At 39.6% G+C, this 21121-nt stretch overlaps 1 protein-coding gene across 1 annotated transcript in view; it reads left to right on the top strand.

The window, feature by feature from the left end:
- The first annotated feature begins 491 nt into the window (after window positions 1–491).
- The window catches only part of RASSF9 (Ras association domain family member 9), a 37455-nt gene continuing 16825 nt past the window's right edge, over window positions 492–21121 (top strand). The window contains exon 1 of the mRNA XM_070755778.1: window positions 492–757. Within this exon, the coding sequence (XP_070611879.1) occupies window positions 711–757 (47 nt within the window). The 5' untranslated portion in view covers window positions 492–710. The remainder of the gene's footprint in view (window positions 758–21121) is intronic.

Genomic DNA, 21121 nt, shown 5'->3' with positions numbered 1-21121 from the left:
CCCTCTTTTCTAGATAGAGAATTTGGTGAACTTTAAAAGTTTGCGAATCAGATTGGATGTTCAATAAATTCATCTGGACCAGAGGAAGCCCACCTGAAACTACGAGAGACAAGGCCAATCATCCTTGGCTCAGAAGGGATAAACCGTAGGGCAAGAGACCCCAAACTTGGCAACTTTAAGACCTGTAGACTTGAACTCCCAGAATTCTGGGAGTTAAAGTCCACAAGTCTTAAAATTGCCAAGTTTGAAGACCTCTGCGGTAGGGTTTGTCTTCTGGTTTGCCATGACCTCGCTGTACATTCTCAGGGAAGTTGTTTCCTGCCCACTGCAAGTCTTGAGTCTTCGCCAAGCTATGGGAGTTTCATTAGCTAAGTCAGAAAAAGCGTCTAATTAGAGTCCCCCATCCACCCACTTCTTCCCTCCCCCTCCCTTTGCTCGTTCCCTTTCGTTCCCTTCTCCCTGTCCTAAATGCCTCCTTCCAGCTCGCAACTGGGCAGGGCTCCAAAAGAGCAGCAGCAACAACAAGAGGCAGGAGTTCAAAGTTAGCAACGGATTGCACAACTTCTACGCCGGGTGACTATTAACAAGCTGGATCAGCGGCTGCGGCGACAGCAGCAGCAACCACAGAAAGCGCGCAGGGAGACGGCTCCTCCACTGCCCCCAGCTTAGTCCCCGAGTTTGATGTTCTCTTGCTGCCTTTGGGACTCACCATGTCTCCCTTTGGAAGGAATCTCTTAAAGACCCGCCACAAAATTAGGTAAGGCGAGGACTGAAACTCCGCTCGGGGTCCGAGTACGCTGGTTTGTTTTCTTCGGAGGATCTTCTGCTCGTCTCTTTTTCAGCCTGCCCCGGTTTTACCCCAGATATCCGAGTATTCCAGAGATTAACTTAGGCTTTTGGAAACAGTGGTTGTGATGGGAGGGGGCGTACACCTTCCGCTACCCACTTTACCTCTGCTCCGCCATTGCCTGGCAGAAGTGAGTTTCTCCCAAAGGAATTTCAAAACTTTCCAAAGTTTCTCGCCTCCCACGCCTGCTCTTTTCAAAAGGGAAATGCGTAAAGCCTAAATAAATACATAAATAAAAAAATAGCAAAGTATAAAACCGGTCTATGTACCTAGCAGCACAATCGCCTTATTAACCTAGCCTGCGAACCGAGGTTTGGAAAGAGATGATTACTGTATTTCTAAAATGTCGTCCTGGATGAATGGATGCTTGCCGAATATCCCAGGTTGGAACGAAAGTTCACAACAAACGTCAAAGCGCTGTTATTTTAAAATGAGGCGGGGAGGGGTGAACTGATGGTCCCGCTGCAAATGGAAAAGACTCGTAACATTAGCGTTTTAAAAAAACCACTTGCTGGTTGCCTAAACTTTTTCCGAAGTTTTCCTGAGCGCTCCCGGGAGGAGGAGTCGTTATCCAAGGAGCAGTTAAAATTTTAGATGTCTAGAGTGTATGATATTGGGGGCTTCTGTTAGTTTCCTCCCTCTCCTGTCTTCCCGTTGTCCTTCTTTCTACCCGTCTTCTCCCCCCCCCCCCCGAAAATTGATTGTTTTGGAATTTTGTAATTATTTTTAACTGCTGGTGTGCTTCACATCTTTAAGTGTGTTGGAAGGAATACCATCCTGTGCAGATGTGAGAGTGATTAATCCTAGCCTCGGTGAAAGGGGAGGGCGAGGTTAATGTGGGGGTATCTCTATGTTACTTTAGTTTTTCTTTTTCTGGTTTTTCTGATCCCCATTAGAGTTTTGCTTCTAGTTTGAAAATATCCTTCACAATGGAAACTAGAAGTAATCATTTCTTCCTGTTTTCCCAATTAATGAATTGATCTTTCTCAGAACCTGTGTGTGCCTTGACTTTTCTTCAAATTGTGCTGCCATTCATAAATGATAACATGATATTGTTAGATAAGTACCGTGCATTCCAGTGATACTAAGAGCTGTAGACCAAACAATATTTTGAGATGTGTTTTCTACTTTATGTTGAATCTTATACGGGCAATAACAATTGATTTAGGTTATAATTATGTATAAATTCACACAAGCATACATCCACATAACTGTTGTGCACACTGGAAGTTACTTCTGAGTAGTAACAGCAAGGTTCAAAGACTTATACAGTACTTAGCTAGAATTATTTTGGGTTATTTGAAATGAAACTCAGATTAACCCTAACCCCGTTTTTTCTGGGAAAGGAATTGTTATTAAAGTCCAAAGAATCTGGCCCCTGCATTTAACTTATTCTCCTTCATCATTTTTACTCATTTAAAGCAGCATATTAATGAAGGGCATGAAGTAGACAGAAGTATCCTTCAGTAAGCCACCCTAGTGTAACAAATTTGGCAAGAGTATGTTCTGCTACAAATCTGTGTCTGGCCATTCAAGAGCTGCCAAGAAAGATGGAAAATTGATATTTAGCTGGAGTGGTAATGAGATCATCATTATTGTCCTTTTGCTGCATTGTAACTTAATTTGGCTAGGAGTAGGATTTACCTACTCAATGTTGTTGGAATGTGGAGTATCACCCTAAAATGGAGCTTTTGGATTTCTTGATGCATAGTTCTAGGGCTTAGACACAAGTGATGCCTGGACATTACTACATCTGTAATGTTACAGATGGTGTTTTTGGAAACGAGACTCCTATTATTGAGATTCTCATGTTTGTAAGAGGGGGGCAGCTCAGCAAACTTTCGTGAATTCAGAATAACATTTGTGAAACTGTCTTAAAAATAAATTTGAAATGCTACATCAATTATTGATGTATCTATACAGTGGAACCCCGACATAAGAGCTGCTCTACTTAAGAGCAACTCGAGATAAGAGCTGGGAGGGGAGAGATATTTTTGTTCTACTTACAAGCCCAAATTCGAGATACAAGCGCCAAGGAGCTGTCTCCTGAAGCCAAACGCTAACTTCCGCGTTCGGCTTCAGGAGACAGCTGCGTAGCGGCGCCCGTGTTTTAAAAGGTTGCAGCCGGCCTGGGGGGCTCGGGGGGGTGCTTGCAGCTTTCTTTCTTGCTCTTTTTCTTTCTCTCTTTTACCTTCCCTTCCTCTATTTCTTCTTTTCTTTCTCCTTCCCACCTTCTTCCCTCCCTCCCTCCCTTCACTCATTCCTCTCTTACTCTCCCCTTTCATAAGTTTCCTTGCTTCCTTCCTCTGTTCCTGTCCCTTCCCTCTTTCCTTCCTTCCTTCCCACCCTCCGTCCATTCATTCACCCATTCCTCTCTTGATCGCTTAAAGCCGGTCCCTGGTGCAAAAAGGGTTGGGGACCTCTGTCCTACAGGATTGGGTGGCAGAGAAGTTGAACATATGTAAATTTAAAAGTTTAAGAAAGTTTACAAGTTAAGTGAAAGAAACTTCATTATTCATTTATATGTACATGTACATTTCTTCATTAAAAACATGTCTTTCTGCATAATTTAAACTAACTTTGTGAGTTTTTTGAGGGCTGGAACCAATTAAAATTATTTACATTAATTCCTATGGGGAAAAGTCGTTCGAGATAAGAGCTGCTCGACTTAAGAGCCCAGGTCCGGAACGAATTAAACTCGTATCTCGAGGTACCACTGTATATCAATTTTTAAAAAAATGTATCCGGCAAGAAATGCAATAATGAAATCATTATCTATGGTTCTTTGCAAATCATCCTATACAACAGGCAGGTGTATAGATTCCTTTTATCCAGATGTCTCCAATGAAGTCAAACCATCTATACATTCTAACTGATTTCAGTAAATATTGTGGTGTTTACTCTTCAACACAGGTCTGAGATTATACCAACATAAGCAGAAGCCTCCTAGATCAGTTCAGAAAGTTGTCCGCATTCATTCTGGGGGTTTCAGTATTGAATAGCCAAATGCTTCTGCACAACCATAGAAAGGGAGCACTGTTTCCTTGTCCTATATAGTGGAATGCATTGGATTATCATGAACATTAAATTTAATGATCAAGAATTATATAAATAGTTGTGATATTAAAAAATGCTCAATTGTACTGTCATGGCATGCTCATTTACAAAATCACTTTTATTTTTTAGAATTTGCATTATATAAGTATGGCTACACTGTTATGTTTCTTTTATCTTAAAAACTGCACCTGAGGACATATGAGGAATTAAAACTAAATACTGATCCAGCTATTTTTTTAAAAAAATGAGTGATTTAAGAAGCGGTTGTTAGTCTAGTTCTAAAACCATTGTGGTTTTTCATATTTTGACTACACAATTTAGGGGATACCTTAGCATTCTTTAGATAGTTTATGAAGATATGAAGGCATGAATAGAGATCCTTTTGGAAAGCACCATTATCACCTACTTCTTTACTGATAAGTGATAATGTTGCTTTCCAAAAAATGCCCAAGCATGCAAACTATCTAAAGAATGTTAAGATACCCATGAATTGTGTAGTCAAAATGTTGAAACAACCTATCATGATAGTTATCTATTGCATCAAACATAACACTATGTTTTCACAGTTCACTTTCTCTAGAAGCATGTGGCATAGCCAACATGATCAAGCCATCATGTCTTTGTGAAATTATCCTTTATCTTGAATGTGATGCTTTCTGCCTGGCTCTCTCTATGGCAGGAGTCTCCAACCTTGGGAGTTGAAGTCCACAAGTCTTAAAGTTGCCAAGTTTGGAGACCCCTGCTCTATGGAAAATGCTATAATTTAGAGTTATTCATAGATTATAGTCTTCTTTTTACTGGACTGATTTATTAAGAAGGTTGGATTTTTCAGAACGATGCCTTATTTGAGGGACCTGAAGTTGAAAATTATGCTTATCTGACTCTCAGTGCTACAACAGTAAAGCTTGTTTCAGATAAGGGAAACAAATCATGTAGGAGATGAAATGTAAAACGAGCAATCAACTATACTTACTTGTGTTTGTTTTCAACAGCACTTGAAGAAAAAGAGATAAGTTGAAAACAAACATAAAATATATGACTTGTCTTAGCATGAATGCCATATCACTCCCTCTGTTAGTATGCTCAGCCACTGAATTCTGACATACATGTAAGTTATAGGAGGCTGGGATAAAAAAAATAGTTAAGTTTGAACATGCACATCATGAAAACACATGATGTACAGAAATAAATTAACTTCTGTTTCCTGCTGAAAGCTAAATGAACAATCCTTCTGATGCTGCCAAATGTAGGCCTGTGTTTGTTCAATAGCCATTGAGTACTGAATGCCTGTGGTGGAAAAGAATTAAAAAAATGCTGAAGTGGGGTGGGACCCAGAATGAAACAGGATCTCAGAGCAGAGCATGACTGACTGACTGGAACCCTGAATTGGAACAGTCCATTGAAGGGGGGGGGGGTAATTCTTGCTTATTAATATGCAAATCTAAGCATTAGAGCTGGGCTGAGAAATAATAGGAAAAAAAACATCTTCCAGTAGAGAGGTAGAGCAGACAGAAAATTTTGTTCCTGTCTCTTACACACTGTATTTAATATAAAAATGGCACTCAAAGAAATGAGCAATTTTAAAAACATTTTCCCATTAGTTAAATCTTAGTATGGATGATTTCTGAGGATGAGACTTTGTAATACCTGGAAGTGAACTAATTTAACCTTCAGGAAAATATTTTACTGCATGGCTTTAATTATCTTCTATTTGAAGAAGAAAGGAAATGATTTCATTCCAGTAGAGAAAATTACATGGACTTGTGGATAAGCTTACATAATCCAGAGAAAGAGTAAGAATTATCTTAATGATTCATGAATAAAATACTGATATATAAATGAATTTAACTGTGAAACAACATTTATTTTCTTATAACTGTGGTACTAGAAATAGAAAAAGCAGGACATAAAAATGTTTACAGCTTTTACAGGCAATATAGTCAGAAATAAATACTTAATAATAATAAAAAGGCTGATCACAAATAGAAGACTCATTTGAATGCAGTACATATGTTTTCTATGGAGAAACATGAATGTGTAAGTGTAAAAATGTAGGATAAGTCAATTATGACTTCTTTACTTGAAAATGCCATAAATTCTAAACTTAGAGATCTCTGAAACTGTAGGCAGAATTCAATATGGTCTGATAGTTCATAAAACAAATTAAATCAAATGTAATTCATTTGTGAATAATATAAAAAAAATGAATGTATTTTTTTAAAAATAGCTTATAGTGTATTTTTGGGGATACAGAACAAAGATTCAAAAAGTGTTTTTGTTTTTGTTGTTAATTCTTTAAAAATTATGTATTGTGGAAACTACACAGATCAATAAAGTTTTATTTTTAAAAGTTATTTGTTAGAAAGGCCTGTGAACAGTTAAACTACTGTAGATTTTTTTTAAAGAGTGATAAACTGACTGGAACACTATGTTATGAATGCAATCAGTAAAACAAGATAATTTTTATTGAATCACACATTCTTTGTTTTTTATCAAAGAGAAGTCTTATGTTACTATCTTTCTTTACAAATTATATCAAAAGAGGTCAGGAACAGCTACTTCTGTCCTTCATATATTCCCATCTGACCATTATCAGTATAATATATATTAAATTGTAGAAATCAGTGTAGATGCCTTAAATTGTCATAATGACCTAGAAAAATATTGCTTGTATAATGGCCATTTCCTTTATGAAATAATCAGAAATGTATGTCCATTAAGTATAATTAATGGGAATTGTAAGAACTGCTATATGGTTTTTATGAAATGGATTGAAATTTAATGTAGCTACTAAATAACATATAATACTATATTAAGTGTATCATATCAAGAAATGAACAGACTTTTCATCCAATGTAATTTAATTATGATTAATATGAACTCCAGAACCAGTTTTGGGTGCACATCTAAATAAATTAGATTATGATGTAGCCGGAATCAGGGGTAAAATGCTCCCGGTGTGCAGCGGGTAAAAGAACCCAAATGGTGGTGCCCAGGCTGGGGGGCTAAACCTCGTGCTGCTGTTGCTACTGGTACTACAACCACCAGCAGGAATGCCTTTTCACCCATGGCTGGAATTAAGGTTAAAAACAGAAACATCCCCTCAGATGTTTGGGTTTTTAAATCCCATTCATAACTTCAGTATTGTATAGTGGATATGGGTGGAGGAGAATGAAAAACTCAATGCAGTATAAAAAAACTCATTGTAGTAAATCAGAAAAGAGAAATATTTTATAGTGATGAACTATTAAGTGGACTGCAAATGAAGCCCGTAATTTAGGACCTTATAACCAACTTTTGTTGGATTTTATTTGTGTTGTTAGAAAAGTACGTTATTTTGACTGTTAACAAGAAATACTAAAATGTATATTGTACATTGTTTTTAAATAGTCAAGTGTTCTGGTTTTAATTCCCTTTGATGTTTGCAAGTTGCTTGATTTACGTGATTCTGCAGTGTTATACTTAGTATAAAACAAAACAAATATCGAGTTGTATATTAGCTGAAACCAGCTGTTTGAGCAGCATTTCTAGTAATTTTATAAGGATCCCAGAAATGAACTGAGCTAATAAAACAAGAGCTAATATTAATACTTGTTTTTAGATTGTGTTTAAGCTTTATTAGAAGAAATCAAATTAAAAAATAAGAACATTATTAGTGTAAGGTATTGCCTATTCAAATTTAAATTATTAGTAGTAGTCATTTTCAGGTTCCCATCAAAAGAAGCTACTGAATAAACTAGTACTGTATAGGTATTCTGGAAACGTTCTCTGTAGACCCAAACTATCTGAGCTACTTGAGAAGATTAATAAGGACACTCCAGTTAACTGTGGCATAAAATTTGTAACCACATTAATTTGAATCTATTTATCCCCTTAACATATACAAACATCCCTCTTGACAAGAGGTCAGAGTTCATTACTCCCATTTTCTTCTGTTTGGTCTTAATGAACATGTTGAGGTCTACTTCCTTCGTATTCTTTAGCATTTGATAAATGGACTGTAGGCCCTGAGATATTTCATTCTGAATTATTCTGAACTATTAGTCTATAAGAGCTGCAAAATTTAAGATCTAATGCACTGGATCACAATAATAAGATTGTAAATTACATATGTAGTTGGATTGTATATCCTTTGTTAAAACAAACTAGACCAACTCAGAGTTGAAATCCTTTTAAATGGCATGCCAAAGATGATGAACTCTACTTGAGTGGGTCATTCATATAATAAAAATAGCCTAAACTTCCACATTGTTGTTGTTGTTAGTCACAAAGTCATGTCTGACCCATCAGGACCCCATGGACAATGTTCCTCCAGGCCTTCCTGTCTACTGTCACCCAAAATCCATTTAAGCTCACACTGACTGCTTCAATGACTCCATGCAGCCACCTTATTCTCGGTCATCCCCTCCTTCTTTTGCCCTCAATTGTTCCCAGCATTAGGCTCTTCTCCAGTGAGTCCTTCCTTTTCATTAGCCAAAATATTTGAGTTTTATCTTCAGAATCTGGCCTTCTAAAGAGCAGTCAGGATTGATCTCTTCTAAGACTGACTAGTTTGATTGCCTTGAAGTCCAAGGGACTCGCAGGAATCTTCTTCAGCACCATCGTTCGAAGGCCTCAATTCTTTGGCGTTCAGCTTCCTTATGGTATAGCTTTCACAGCCATACTTTACAACTGGGAAAACCAAAGCCTTGACTATACTCCCTTTTGTTGGCAGGGTGATGTCTCTACTTTTTAGTATGCTGTCTAGGTTTGTCATAGCTTTCCTCCCCAAGAGCAAGCATCTTTTAATTTCTTGGCTGTAGTCCCCATCTGCAGTGATCTTGGAGCCCAGGAAAATAAAAGCTGGTACTACCTCCATTTATTTTCCATCAATTTGCCAGGAATTGAGAGGGCTGGATGTCATGATCTTAGTTTCCTTAATGTTAAGTTTCAAGCCAACTTTTGCACTCTCCTCCTTCATCCACATCAGAAGGCTCTTTAGTTCCTCTTCACTTTCTGCCATTAGAGTTTAATTAAACTTTAAACTTCCACAGGAGGAAGAGATAATAGGTATCCTTGACTAATGGCTCTAATTGATCCCAGAATTATGGTTGTAAGTCATTGCAGTAGTTAAGCACATCCTGTGACTGCACCCAATTTTACAACTTATTTTGTGGTCTTTGTTAAGCAAACACAATGGTCATTCAGTGAACATGATGGTTATTAATTAAGCATCTATCTTGTCCAATTGATTTTGTTGTTGTTGTTATTGGAAACTGTCAGTAAATGCTGAAAACTGACAAAAATGTCAAAGCTCATTGTCACATGCCTGCAGGTAGCAGTAAATGATCATAGCAGAGAGCCAGTTGCCAAGTATCCAATATACTATTGCATGATCATGTAGGGAGGTGCAGCCATTGAAACTTTAAAATCAGGTTGTAACTACTGTACCTTTGGGGGATTCATAACTTAGAGAATAGTCTCTAAGAGGCCATTTGTGATGTATATATGAAACACCTGTATGCGAGTGTTTCTCTCTACTATGGGTGAATATTGGGGGGGGGGGGATCCAATCAGTAACAATATAGACATCTGTGTGAATCTGTCCTAGTTTTTAAACATTGTATCATAGCTTAAAAGACAGCAGTTCCTTTAGGCATTAAGTAGCTAAATATCTTCAGAAAATTATTATTTACTCACATCATAGGGGACAAAAGTTCCATGAACACATAAGAATAATAAATACTTAGAGGTATATTTTACAGACATTATCTTAACTATCATAATATGCAAACGCTGTAATTACAAACTTCATGCAAACATCAATTCTCACTGCTTCCTTATGAATTAGAGAGGCAACCATCAATTAATCTCACGTTACCTTTTAAGGCTGTTTCATGTAGATAGGACACCAAGGATAGAATTCTGTATTCATTGGCCATAACTTACTTCACCAGGATTTAGAAAAATGTTTAAGAAATAGTTGGAAGCCAAAGTGTTGAACAATGTTATGTATTTAGCTAGGATTCAAATTTAGATCCTGGGCTTCCTGGTTCACAGTGTTCTGTTGCTATATAAACTATCTTAGATGTAGATTGCATTTCCAGTCTAACAGTCTAATTATGGTGTCAGAATAAATATTTAAGACATTACTCTTCATTCTTGAAAAAAATATTAACTAAATTTAATTAAATGTTTCCTTTAGGACAACTGATGTGGTACATAGATACATCATGGGGAGGGAATATGTAAAGACAGAACATGATAAATTGACTTATACTGAAACTTCCAGACTTTGACATGTAGGGCAATTGTTTCCAGCTCATATGTTATAAAGTTTGGATACAGAGAGACAGATAAGAAATGTAGTGGCACAGTGGTTAGAATGTAGTACTGTAGGCCAGTGTTTTTCAACCGGTGTGCCGTGGCACACTGGTGTGCCGCGAGACATCATCAGGTGTGCCGCAAAGCTCAGCTTCAGAGACCGGAAGCTGAGCTTTATTCTTCGCGCCCAGCTGGAGCTTCCCAGTGGAGGCGGCAACAAGTGTCCTTTCGGGCCCGGCGGGGGGGCAATGGCAGCAGGAACGGGAGGCTGCCGGCTGCAGCGGCCCCGGGCAGTTGCTGGGAGATGGCAGCGGCGAGCAAGAGCTCCAGGGCGGAGCCACCGGCAGCACCCCGCCCAGCTGTAGCTTTCCTGGCGGGGGTGGCAACAATTGTCCTTTGGGGCCCGGCGGGAGGGCAATGGCAGCGGAAACAGGAGGCTGCCGGCTGCAGCGGCTCCAGGCCCCGTTCCCTGTCGCACCCCAAAATGCCCCCCACGCACCCTTTTCCAGGGGCGCGCAGGGAGCCGCGGCCACCTGTCCGCCTGCCCGATTTCCCTCCGCGCGGCTGGGGACATGGATCCACCGCCCTCGCCAGCCCGATCTCCCTCCACCCGGCTGGGGACCGTGGATTTGCCGCCCCCACTAGCCCGATTTCCCTCCAGTGGCTGGGGACGCAGATCTACTGCCCTTGCCAGCCTGATCTCCCTCCGTGGGGGGGGGGGGGGGGTGACGAACCGACGACCGGGGGCTGTACGTCCGTGTTGGGTGGTGCAGGGCAGGCACAGGCAGCCCCAGGGGAGAACAAGGGAGGGAGAGAAAGGAAAAAGAGAGAAAGGGAGGGAGGGAGAGAAAATTGAATGAAGGAGGGAGAGAAAGAAAGAGTAAGAGGTAGAAAGGATAGAGAAAAAGGAAGAGAAAGGGAGGGGGAGAAAGGAAAGAGGGAGGAAGGGGAGAGAGAAAGAAGATATGAAGGAGGGAGAAAAAGAGAGATAGAAAGGAAAGAGGGAGAGAAAGGAATGAGAGAGAAAGGGAGGGAGAGAAAGGGAATGAAAGAGGGAGAAGGGGTGAGAGATAGAAAGGATAGACAGAAAGGGAGAGAAAGGAAAGAGAGAAAGGGAGGGAGAGGAAGGAAAGAGAGATGAGAGAGGAAGGAGGAGACAGAAAGAGAGGAAGGAAGGAAGAGAGAAAGAAAGAGGGATGGAGAGAGAAAGGAAGGAAGAGAGAGAAAGAGGGAGGGAGAGAGAAATAGAGCGAAAGGGAGGAAGAGATATTTTTTTGTCCAAACTTTTTTTAGCGCCCCCCCCCCCCCAATGTTCCCCAGGATTTTGAAAATATGAAAAATGTGCCGCGGCTCCAAAAAGGTTGGGAAACACTGCTGTAGGCTACTTATGCTGACTGAAGGCTGACTGCAATTTGGCAATTTGAATCTCACCAGGCTCAAGTTTGACTCAGCCTGCCATCTTCCCGATATCAGTAAAATGAGGACCCAGATTGTTGAGGGATTGTTGAGGACTCTGTGAACTGCTTAGAGCTAGGTTTTAAAGCATTGTTAAATGATATATAAGTTTTAAGTGCTGTTGCTATTGTGATTCTGTAAATATAGTTTGTTCTGGAAAAAATTACATGTTTAATTCAAAGAGATCCTCAGTAGATAATGGGGACATACAAATACCTGACCATTTTTATATCTTGACAAAGAACTGATTTTGTTAATGCTTATGACTTTGTTCTCATGTTCCCATAGCATAAAAACAGGAATGGGCTCTTAATGGTTACAAGTTATGTTGGAGATGACCAGGCACACTGAAAGCTTATTTATCATCGAGATAAATTTCTTGTGTGTCTAGTCACATTTGGCCAATAAAATATTTTATATTGACAAATTAAAATTTGGAATTTTCTATATTTCCTTAAAAAGTACAGAGGCGAGCAGGGCAGGAGAAAGCAACTACTCCTGTGTTCATTCCCAAGAAAGGGCTGGCTGCCACCCAATTTATAGATACTTTGTGGGCTTAAAAGGAATTGCTTGGAGAAGAGGAGAGGGATAGAACTACTTTTTAGCCCACAACCTATTTTTCCTGAGAACTTGGGAGGAAAGGATGTGTCTGAAGAAGGTGATATACCGGAATGTATGGTTGACTTCGGGGAAATAGAAGAAGAGGTGCTGACTAGGAAGCCATCAGACAAGAGGGGCAGGAACCTGCAATCACTTAATGGTCAGAGAAAGAAACTAAGGAAGAATCCAGCCTAATGGAGCAAGCAGTGAAAGGTGAATGGTGGGAAATTTGTATTTTCAGTAGTCTACTCTTTTAAGTAGTTTTACAATTAAATTAATGTAGCTTTACAATGAAGTAGATTTAGCTCAACTAGCTGTGTTTTATTCCAGATATAAAAGGAAAGCCAACGAAGGGACAGCAGATGGGTAATCCAGGGTAAAAAGAAAAGAGAGATGAATCTCAGCTGAAGTGAACATTGATCCAATTCTGTTTTGAACAAGAACTGGTTAGAAGGACTGCATAGGGATTTACTTTGCACTGACTTAGGAGCTTAGGAGTTTTCTCTTGCAATTGAGTATCCCAGTTATTTTTTAGTCTTCTAGCTTTAAATTTTATATCTTTGTGATCTTGGGGACTTGATAGGTTCTTGTATCAGGCCTAATTGTTTGTAGTTCCAGAAGAGCTAAGAGACCTTTGGCATTGTTGCCTTACAGGGGCTTAGGTTAAATGATAGAGGACTCATCCAAAGTGTTATGATTAGATTCAGAAACTTTTTTTATATTGACAAAAGTTTAAAAATTGATAAACTTAGTAAATGACATTTTCCTTTCAAGAACAGTACTGGCACATTGTTGTTATTGTGATTTTGTAACTATACCTGTATAACCCACAATTTTATAAACAACGTGTAATTTCTTTAAAGCTTTTCACATATTCACTGTAATAGCTGCAACCAATAATAACTGTCAATGCTATTAGCTTTTTATTACTTGTAGAACCTATTTCTACAATTTGCAGATTGTCCAACTCCCAGAGACTCCAAATACAGTGGTACCTCGTCTTATGAACTTAATTCATTCCGTGACCAGGTTCGTAAGTAGAAAGTTTGTAAGAAGAAACAATTTTTTCCATAGGAATCAATGTAAAAGTGAATAATTCGTGTAATCCCAAAACTCACCCCTTTTGCCTTATTACCAGTGGCACTCAGATTCTTGTTCGGGGGCAGGTGGAGGATGAGGGGGAAGACAGTGGAGGCTGCCCAGAGGGAGCTTCGTAAGTGGATTGACGTGCATGGGAAGCTGCCTGGTGGCTTGTCAACCGGTGGGGCTTCCACCCTCCTTGAATGTTTTCGGCGACGGTGGCAAAGGACAATCCTGGTGCTTCAGCTTCAGACAAGGCTTCCTGACTCCGTGCCTGGCACCCGAATGGGCAGGGAGAGCCTGGCTTGTCCAACCGCTTTTGGCCAAGGAGAGTTGGGAAGCCGGTCATATGCCAGCCTGTGGAAGATGCCGAAGCAGGGACTGAGCGGTTGGGTGAGATGCCCCCATTCCCCCTCCTCCCCCAGAGCTCACAGGGACAGCCACACACTCCCCTTTGTCTCCCCGGCCAAAGAAGCAGTGACCAGTTGAAGTTGCATCCTGGAGTCCTAATCCGGCCACCACTTCACCTCCCTTCGCCTGATCCTTGGCAACCCTGGTAACCCTGCGCGGCTTCTATGTCCGGGATAGTTAGATAGATAGATAGATAGATAGATAGATAGATAGATAGATAGATAGATAGATAGATAGATAGATAGATAGATAAACGGATAGATAGATAGATGATAGATAGATCTTGCCCAGCTGCTGGAAAGCAAAGGGAAAATCCCAAGCGCATCAGCTGGCAACAGTCAATGTTGGCAGTTTGGTGGCAGGGAAACCCTGGCCGAGGCGGCAAGCAAATGGGAAATCCTGGTGGTGGCAATCACAAGGCAGGGGAATCCCTGTAGTAGTAAGAGAGCGCACACACAGTAAGAGAACGCATGCACCTGGGCTCGGGTTCATAAAGTGAAAATGGTTCTTAAGAACAGGCAAACAAATCTTAAACACCGGGTTCATATCTCGAATAGTTCATATGTGGAGGCATTTGTAAGTAGAGGTACCACTGTAGTTTACAATTTAAAAAGTAAGGAAAAAATATGAAAGCTGTAAAATCAAAGGTAGGTGAAATACTAATATAATAAGCAAGGTACCCATCTGACCCAGGTTCAACCCCCACTCTCTCTCAAAGCCTGGGAATGTATCTAGGCTTTTAATATCTTCCTAAACATTATTAAGGTACGAGCCGTAGATCTCTTTATGTTACGTTCTGTTGTTTTCCAATATTTTTCTTATTTGAACAAAGCTTTGAAGATGTATAAATGGGGTGGTTTACAAAAAGCATGAAGGAATAGGATTTTGTTATCAAATTTATTAAGTGCATAACTATAAGCCACTATATGAGGTTTACATAAAGCAAGATATAAAACAGACAAGTCTGCGGAGAGGGGCGGCATATAAATCCAATAAATCTAATCTAATCTAAATTAAACTTCAAAGTATTAATACAGATGATTTGCCATGGTAATGAGGGAATTGATCAATGCATGACATGTCCAATATTAAGAGATCTGGGAAACATGACAAAAGATAAAATAAAAGATAAAATTGCTCAGACCGGACTGATTTTGACTCCAATTGGAGTGCTGAACCGGCTGACAACGAGTCAGTTGGGGTGACAGGGGCTCGTCTTGGTCCACCTGTTTGGAGCGAGTTTAACCTGGTGACACCTGATGAAGTGGACAAGGCCATTGGAGCTGTGAGTTCCACCACCTGTTTGTTGGACCCGTGCTCCTCCTGGCTGGTTTCAGCCAGCAAGGAGGTGACACGGAGCTGGGTCCAGGAGATTACCAATGCTTCTTTGAAGGAGGGGTCTGTACAAGGAGGCACTTGTGCACCCCCTCCTCAAGAAGCCTTCCCTGGACCCGGCTGTATTTAATAACTATTGTCCTGTCTCCAACCTACCCTTTATGGGGAAGGTTGTTGAGAAGGTGGTGTTGATCCAGCTCCAGCGGTCCTTGGAAGAAGCCAATTATCCAGGGCCTCGACAGTCAGGATTCAGACCCGGCTACAGTATGGAAACTGCTTTGGTCATGCTGATGGATGATCTCTGGTGGGCCCGGGACAGGGGTTTATGTTCTTGACCTCTTAGCGGCTTTCAATACCATTGACCATGGTACCCTTCTGTGTCAACTGGAGGGGTTGGGAGTGGGAGGCACCGTTTTACAGTGGTTCTCCTCCTACCTCTCTGGTCGGTCGCAGTGTTAGTGAGGGTGTGTGTCAGAGGTCAACTCCTAGGTCCTTACCTTCTGGGGTTCCTCAGGGGTCAGTCCTCTCCCCTCTGCTGTTTAATATCTACATGAAACCATTGGGTGAGATCATCCAAGGGCATGGGGTGAGTTTCCATCAGTACGTTGATGACATTCAGCTGTACATCTCCACCCCGTGTCCACTCAGGGAAGCAATGGAAGTGATATGCCAGTGTCTGCAGGCTGTCAGGGTCTGGATGGGTGCCAACAGGCTTAGACTCAATCCAGACAAGGTGGAGTGGCTGTGAGTACTGCCTCCCAAGGACACTTCCACCTGTCCATCCATTACCCTGGAGAGGGAATTACCCTGGAGAGGGTTTGCAACTTGGGCATCCTTCTTGATCCACAGCTAACTTTAGAGCACCATCTTTCGATTGTGGCGAGGGGGGCATTTGCCCGGGTCCGCCTGGTGCACCAGTTGTGGCCTTATTTGGACAGGGAGTCTTTGCTCATGATCACTCATGCCCTTATCACCTCGAGGTAAACTACTGCAATGCTCTCTACATGGGGCTATCTTTGAAGAGTGTTCAGAAACTTCAGATCGCTGAAAATACAGCTGCACGAGCGGGATTGGGCCTTCCAAGACATGCCCATATCTCGTCATCACTCCACGGACTGCATTGGCTGCCGATCTGTTTCTGGACACAATTCAAAGTGTTGGTTATAACCTATAAAGGCCTACATGGCATAGGACCAGACTACCTCCAAGACCGCCTTCTGCTGCACAAATCCCAGCGACCGGTGAGGTTCCACAGATTTGGTCTCCTTAGGGTCCTGTTGATCAAACAATGTTGGCTGGTGGGACCTATGGGAAGAGCCTTCTCTGTGGGGCCCCATCCCTCTGGAATTAGCTCCCCCCCGGAGATTCACACTGCCCCCACCGAAAGAGTTTAAAAACTCATATTTGCTGCCAGGCCTGGGGATTTTAGATCTTCCCCTAGCTAATGAATGTTTTTTAGTATGATTATCAAATGAATGATCAATTATAGTTTTTTAAACCAGAATTTTAAGGATCGTTTTTTAATGTATTATTAATTGTATTGTTTGTTACTGGTTTTTTGTATATGCTGTGAGTCCTCGGATAGGGGTGGCATACAAATCCAATTAAACCGAAACCTAAAAGGGAATCTAATTAACAAATTTATCAAAATGATCTGATAATAAAAATATCACTTTCTCTGTACAAGAAAGATAGAAGGATCTTTTCCCACACCGATGGATATAAGGAGTACAGAAATATTCAGAAAGATCTTCAATATGAGATTGTGTCTGAGTAGACAGTTTTGCACTAATGGAATTTGTTGACATCACTTGATATGCTAATATCATTCATAATTTGTGGACTATTAGAGGTGTGCTTCATCTCCTGCTATCTTTTTTCCATTTTGCTGATATTGCCAAAGCCAAGATCTTTTCCAGTTATGTCATCCCTATGCAGTTATCCCATGATCAAGTGAGATAAATTCAGATTTGCTTACCACAAATCAGACTAGAGTTATTTGTTGCTTCACTGATATTTGTGTCTGCTTAATTAGATGCCAACTATATTAAGTTGAACAGCAATCCCTTAACTGCCAGTGAGCACTAAGAAGCAATTTCCCCCCATAGTTGTAGAGAAGGTAACTGGCGTATATGTTAAAAAGTACTTGGCTGCAGTCTGATTCACATTTACTTGCACTGTCAGATATTTCTTGTATACAGTACTTTAAAATTCATAGACAGGCTTTAAAGTTGTATATAAAAAGAACTTATCAGCCTTGGATATTTTCCCACAAAGCAACATGATAAAAAGATTTTTTTTTAAAGACAATTCATATAGCATTTTAAACAAGTGACATAACTCTGAAGATAAATGTATTGTTAATTATTATTTATCATTATGTTTCTTAAATTGCAAGCCTCTCCTCTTTTCTCCTATGCTTATGATAATTACACATTAGGAATTTTCTACAAGGATGGAAAACAGTTTCTAGTCCAATCTTTTTTTCTTTTTTTAATAAACATTTAAAAATCATATAAAATTTAATAATAATGTTGGAACGTAATACGATTCCTCTTTGAAATCGTTTCTGAAATTTTAAAAATGCATCTTCCAACTCAGTGGGATTTAATTCCAAGGAAACTTGAATGGAATACAGTAGCTAATCTGAGGTTTCTTTGGTAAAAAAAACACCCTAAAAGCATATTACAGAATAGTTGCCAAAAAACAACCCAAGAAAGAATGTAAGACTTGGGGGGGGGGGCTGAGTCAAAGTAATAAGATGCCTTGAGGTATGAAAAAATATCCACAAAGAATTGTATGTTATAATGCCTAAAATAATGGAGTTTTCAGTAATCAGACAAGGTTTTGGAGACAGTCTTCATCTCAGTAGATCCCAGTCTGGTAGTCTTAACATAATAACTGGTTAGGCCTAATTGTCTAGTGCTGCAATAGTTCAAGAGATGTACAATAGCCATTCCCTGATGTTTAATGATTCACTGGGTGTGAATAGAAGTTACAGACGATTGCAGGTAATGATTTCAGCAGGAATGATAGTTTGGGACCCAATTTAAAAACCTGTAATGTAAGCAACTCTTCATTACAGTTGTTAGAAAGTGTACGCCAATGAATATACAAACATTTATTTATTAGATTTTTATCCCACCTTTCTTAATTTACAGGTATAAATAACTCAGGGTGGCAAATATATATAATGCTCCTTCCTCCTCCTATTTTCCTCACAACAATCCTGTGAGGTAGACTAGTCCAAGGTCACCCAACTGGCTTTTGTGCCTAAGGCAGTAGTAGAAGTCTTCTGGTTTCTAGGACAGGACCTTAATCACTACACCAATCTTAAGGAGACTTACTTAAAAGAAGCTTCATAACGGGGGGGGGGGGGAATAAGTGGGGCAAAAAAAATCTCATTCACTAATCAGTAAATCGATAAAAAGTAAAGGTATCTCTAGCTCCACATTTCCATTTGATGGGCAAAATTAGGAACTGCATAAAAGGAGGCACTTGTTTGCAGAAGGCTGCAAACTGCCCTCAAGTCAACATTTCCTATGTTTCCAGCTGTGGTGTTTTTATTAGACCTTCTTCAGCTGTTTTCTATGTTTATGTTAATATGTTGGTTTTTATTTCATTACTTATGCACACTGTATATGTTAATGGACTCTTCCACAGAAAGTTTGTGTCATCTCCAACAATTATTTTTGTGATTAGAATCACAAAGCAATTGCCTTTGGTTGAATCAAGAGTTTCTGGTGGTTAGGAATTTACAGTTTACTCCTGTTAGGGGAATTGAAGCCAAAGAGCAATCATATTAAGTACCGTACTTAACAAGGTCTGCATACATAACCATTCTGCATTGTAGGTAGGTAACTAAAGAACATAATGGCATAAAAAATGTAAGAGTGTAGGTGTAAGAGCTCCAGTAGCAAGAATGGACTCTTTATGCTTTATTACAGCATAAACTAAATCTGGAACTAAATCTGATTCGTGAGATGCATGGGATATTACCTTAAGACAACAACAGATATATCCATTTGTAGGAAAAGTGGGAATAAAATGAAATATAGGAGGTACAGTAGGTCACAATGAATGTAGAGACAACTATATTCACAAAATCAGGGCCGCCATCAGGAATTTTGGGGCCCCATACAGCCTAAGTGTCTGCCCCCCCCGCCATTTCAAAACTACTTTATTTTGTGACATACCAATTATGTATTAAATTTACCTTTCAAAAAAAAAATTAAACCCTGCCACTACAACAAGGTACACTTGTTTGACAGATTAATAATATGTTAATAACGCAGAAAATATATTCAAGTGACATCAACATATTACATACATATAAATAAATAACCAGAACAGTGCAAATACACCAAATTAACAAAATATTACTAATTTTGCCATCAACAATATTAAAAGCAGCAATAAGATGGCACAAAGGATAAAGACAAAATACTCCTGCATCACACTAGAAAAATATTGCTTTTCACAATAATACCAATAAATAACAGGTAACCAGAAGATAAATTATACACAATAATGTTTAAAACTATACGTAAACTCCACCATAGGTGTAAAAAGCACAGTGCAAGAAAAAAGAAGAGAAAGAGGAGGGAAGAGCAAAAAACCCTTCCCTCTTCTTGTACCTGCTATTGAGTTCCATAACTTAATATACTTAAGCTTTTAAATGTGTAATGTATAATGTCTCTTAACAAATAGCATGTTCCTTTTTTTTCTCTTTCTTCTTTCTTCTTCTTTTCCTAGGATGTTATCATATCTATTAAACATACGGTGAGATATTACTTTGTATGCATTTAATATAATTTAGAATGTGAAATTTAAAATAACAAACTCCTGCTTCAGATCTTCTCTGCACAAGTCTCAAAATATGATGTAGTTTGTTTTTTTGAAGTCTTTAGTAGCTGTACCCAGCTTCTCCTTTGCATATTCAAATCTTCCCACTTCCCACAATGCTTGCTTCTGGAATCCAGGATGGTGTTTGCTTCCCAAATCTAAAATGGCGAGACGGCTCCAAAACACATGTCAACTCCAAAGCAACACATCTTTTCCTCACACTTAGAAGGGCACAATTTTGAAAAAAATCTAACACCATAACCAAAATGTATACCAAATTGGCTCTGATCCAAACTTCATGTTTAGCAGCTATGAAGCTCTTTAGGCAGAATAGAGAAAAATTAGGCATTTTTGCTGATCTGTTCCCTTTGCCTGATCTCGATTGTAACAATTTTGTAACTGAATTCAATTAGCTTCCTTAGCACTCCAAAGCAGAGTCCTCTTCAATCGCCGCCCCCCCCTCATTTTTCATTTTGCCCGGGCCCCTGACGCCAGTCCCGGTAATACTGCCCTATCGGCGGCCCTGCACAAAATAGCTGTGAGGTTTGATGCCAACAGTTTTGTACTGATAAATTGATGAATGCATATAGTGAACATATATAACATGAAATAAAATAAAGCTTTTCATTTTAAGTACTGTACTGTCACTTTTTAACCTTATAGGTGCTATCAGATTTAAGTATTTAATCCATAGAAGAGAACTTGCAATGGGATCAATGTAGGAAACTGCACAGAAATGAAGGAAAGCTGCTGTTTTTCAGCATATCAAATAGTGCTTCTGATTTCTGATGTTCCTTAGTCTCTTTTAAAATCTTATCATCAGATTCTTTTAAAGTGAACATTGGTCCTGCCATATTTGGTTTCATAAATATTAGTGTTTGCACCAATTGGCTGATATTCCAGGAAGCTACAATAGTTGATGCCCACCCCCACCCCTGCTGCATATCAGTTGTTGTTGGGATGTTTTGTGGTTTGCATGGGGGCCATCTTGCTCTTTCTCTTCATCCAACTATTTGTTTCTTCTTTGTGATATTGTTCTTATATTATTTACTATATTGTCAGCCATGTAGAGCAATTGGACTGATGAAACATAATTCAATATTTTTTTAGATATCAGTTTGAATACATATTGAAAACCTCAGTATTCATACATGTGCCAAAGGGAAGATACGTCACATTAACCAAAAT

The sequence above is a fragment of the Erythrolamprus reginae genome, chromosome 6 (assembly GCF_031021105.1).
Source record: "Erythrolamprus reginae isolate rEryReg1 chromosome 6, rEryReg1.hap1, whole genome shotgun sequence".
Classification (NCBI taxonomy): Eukaryota; Metazoa; Chordata; class Lepidosauria; order Squamata; family Dipsadidae; genus Erythrolamprus; species Erythrolamprus reginae.
Note: the sequence above shows the minus strand (reverse complement) of the source record. Positions and strands in the feature narration are given on the sequence as shown.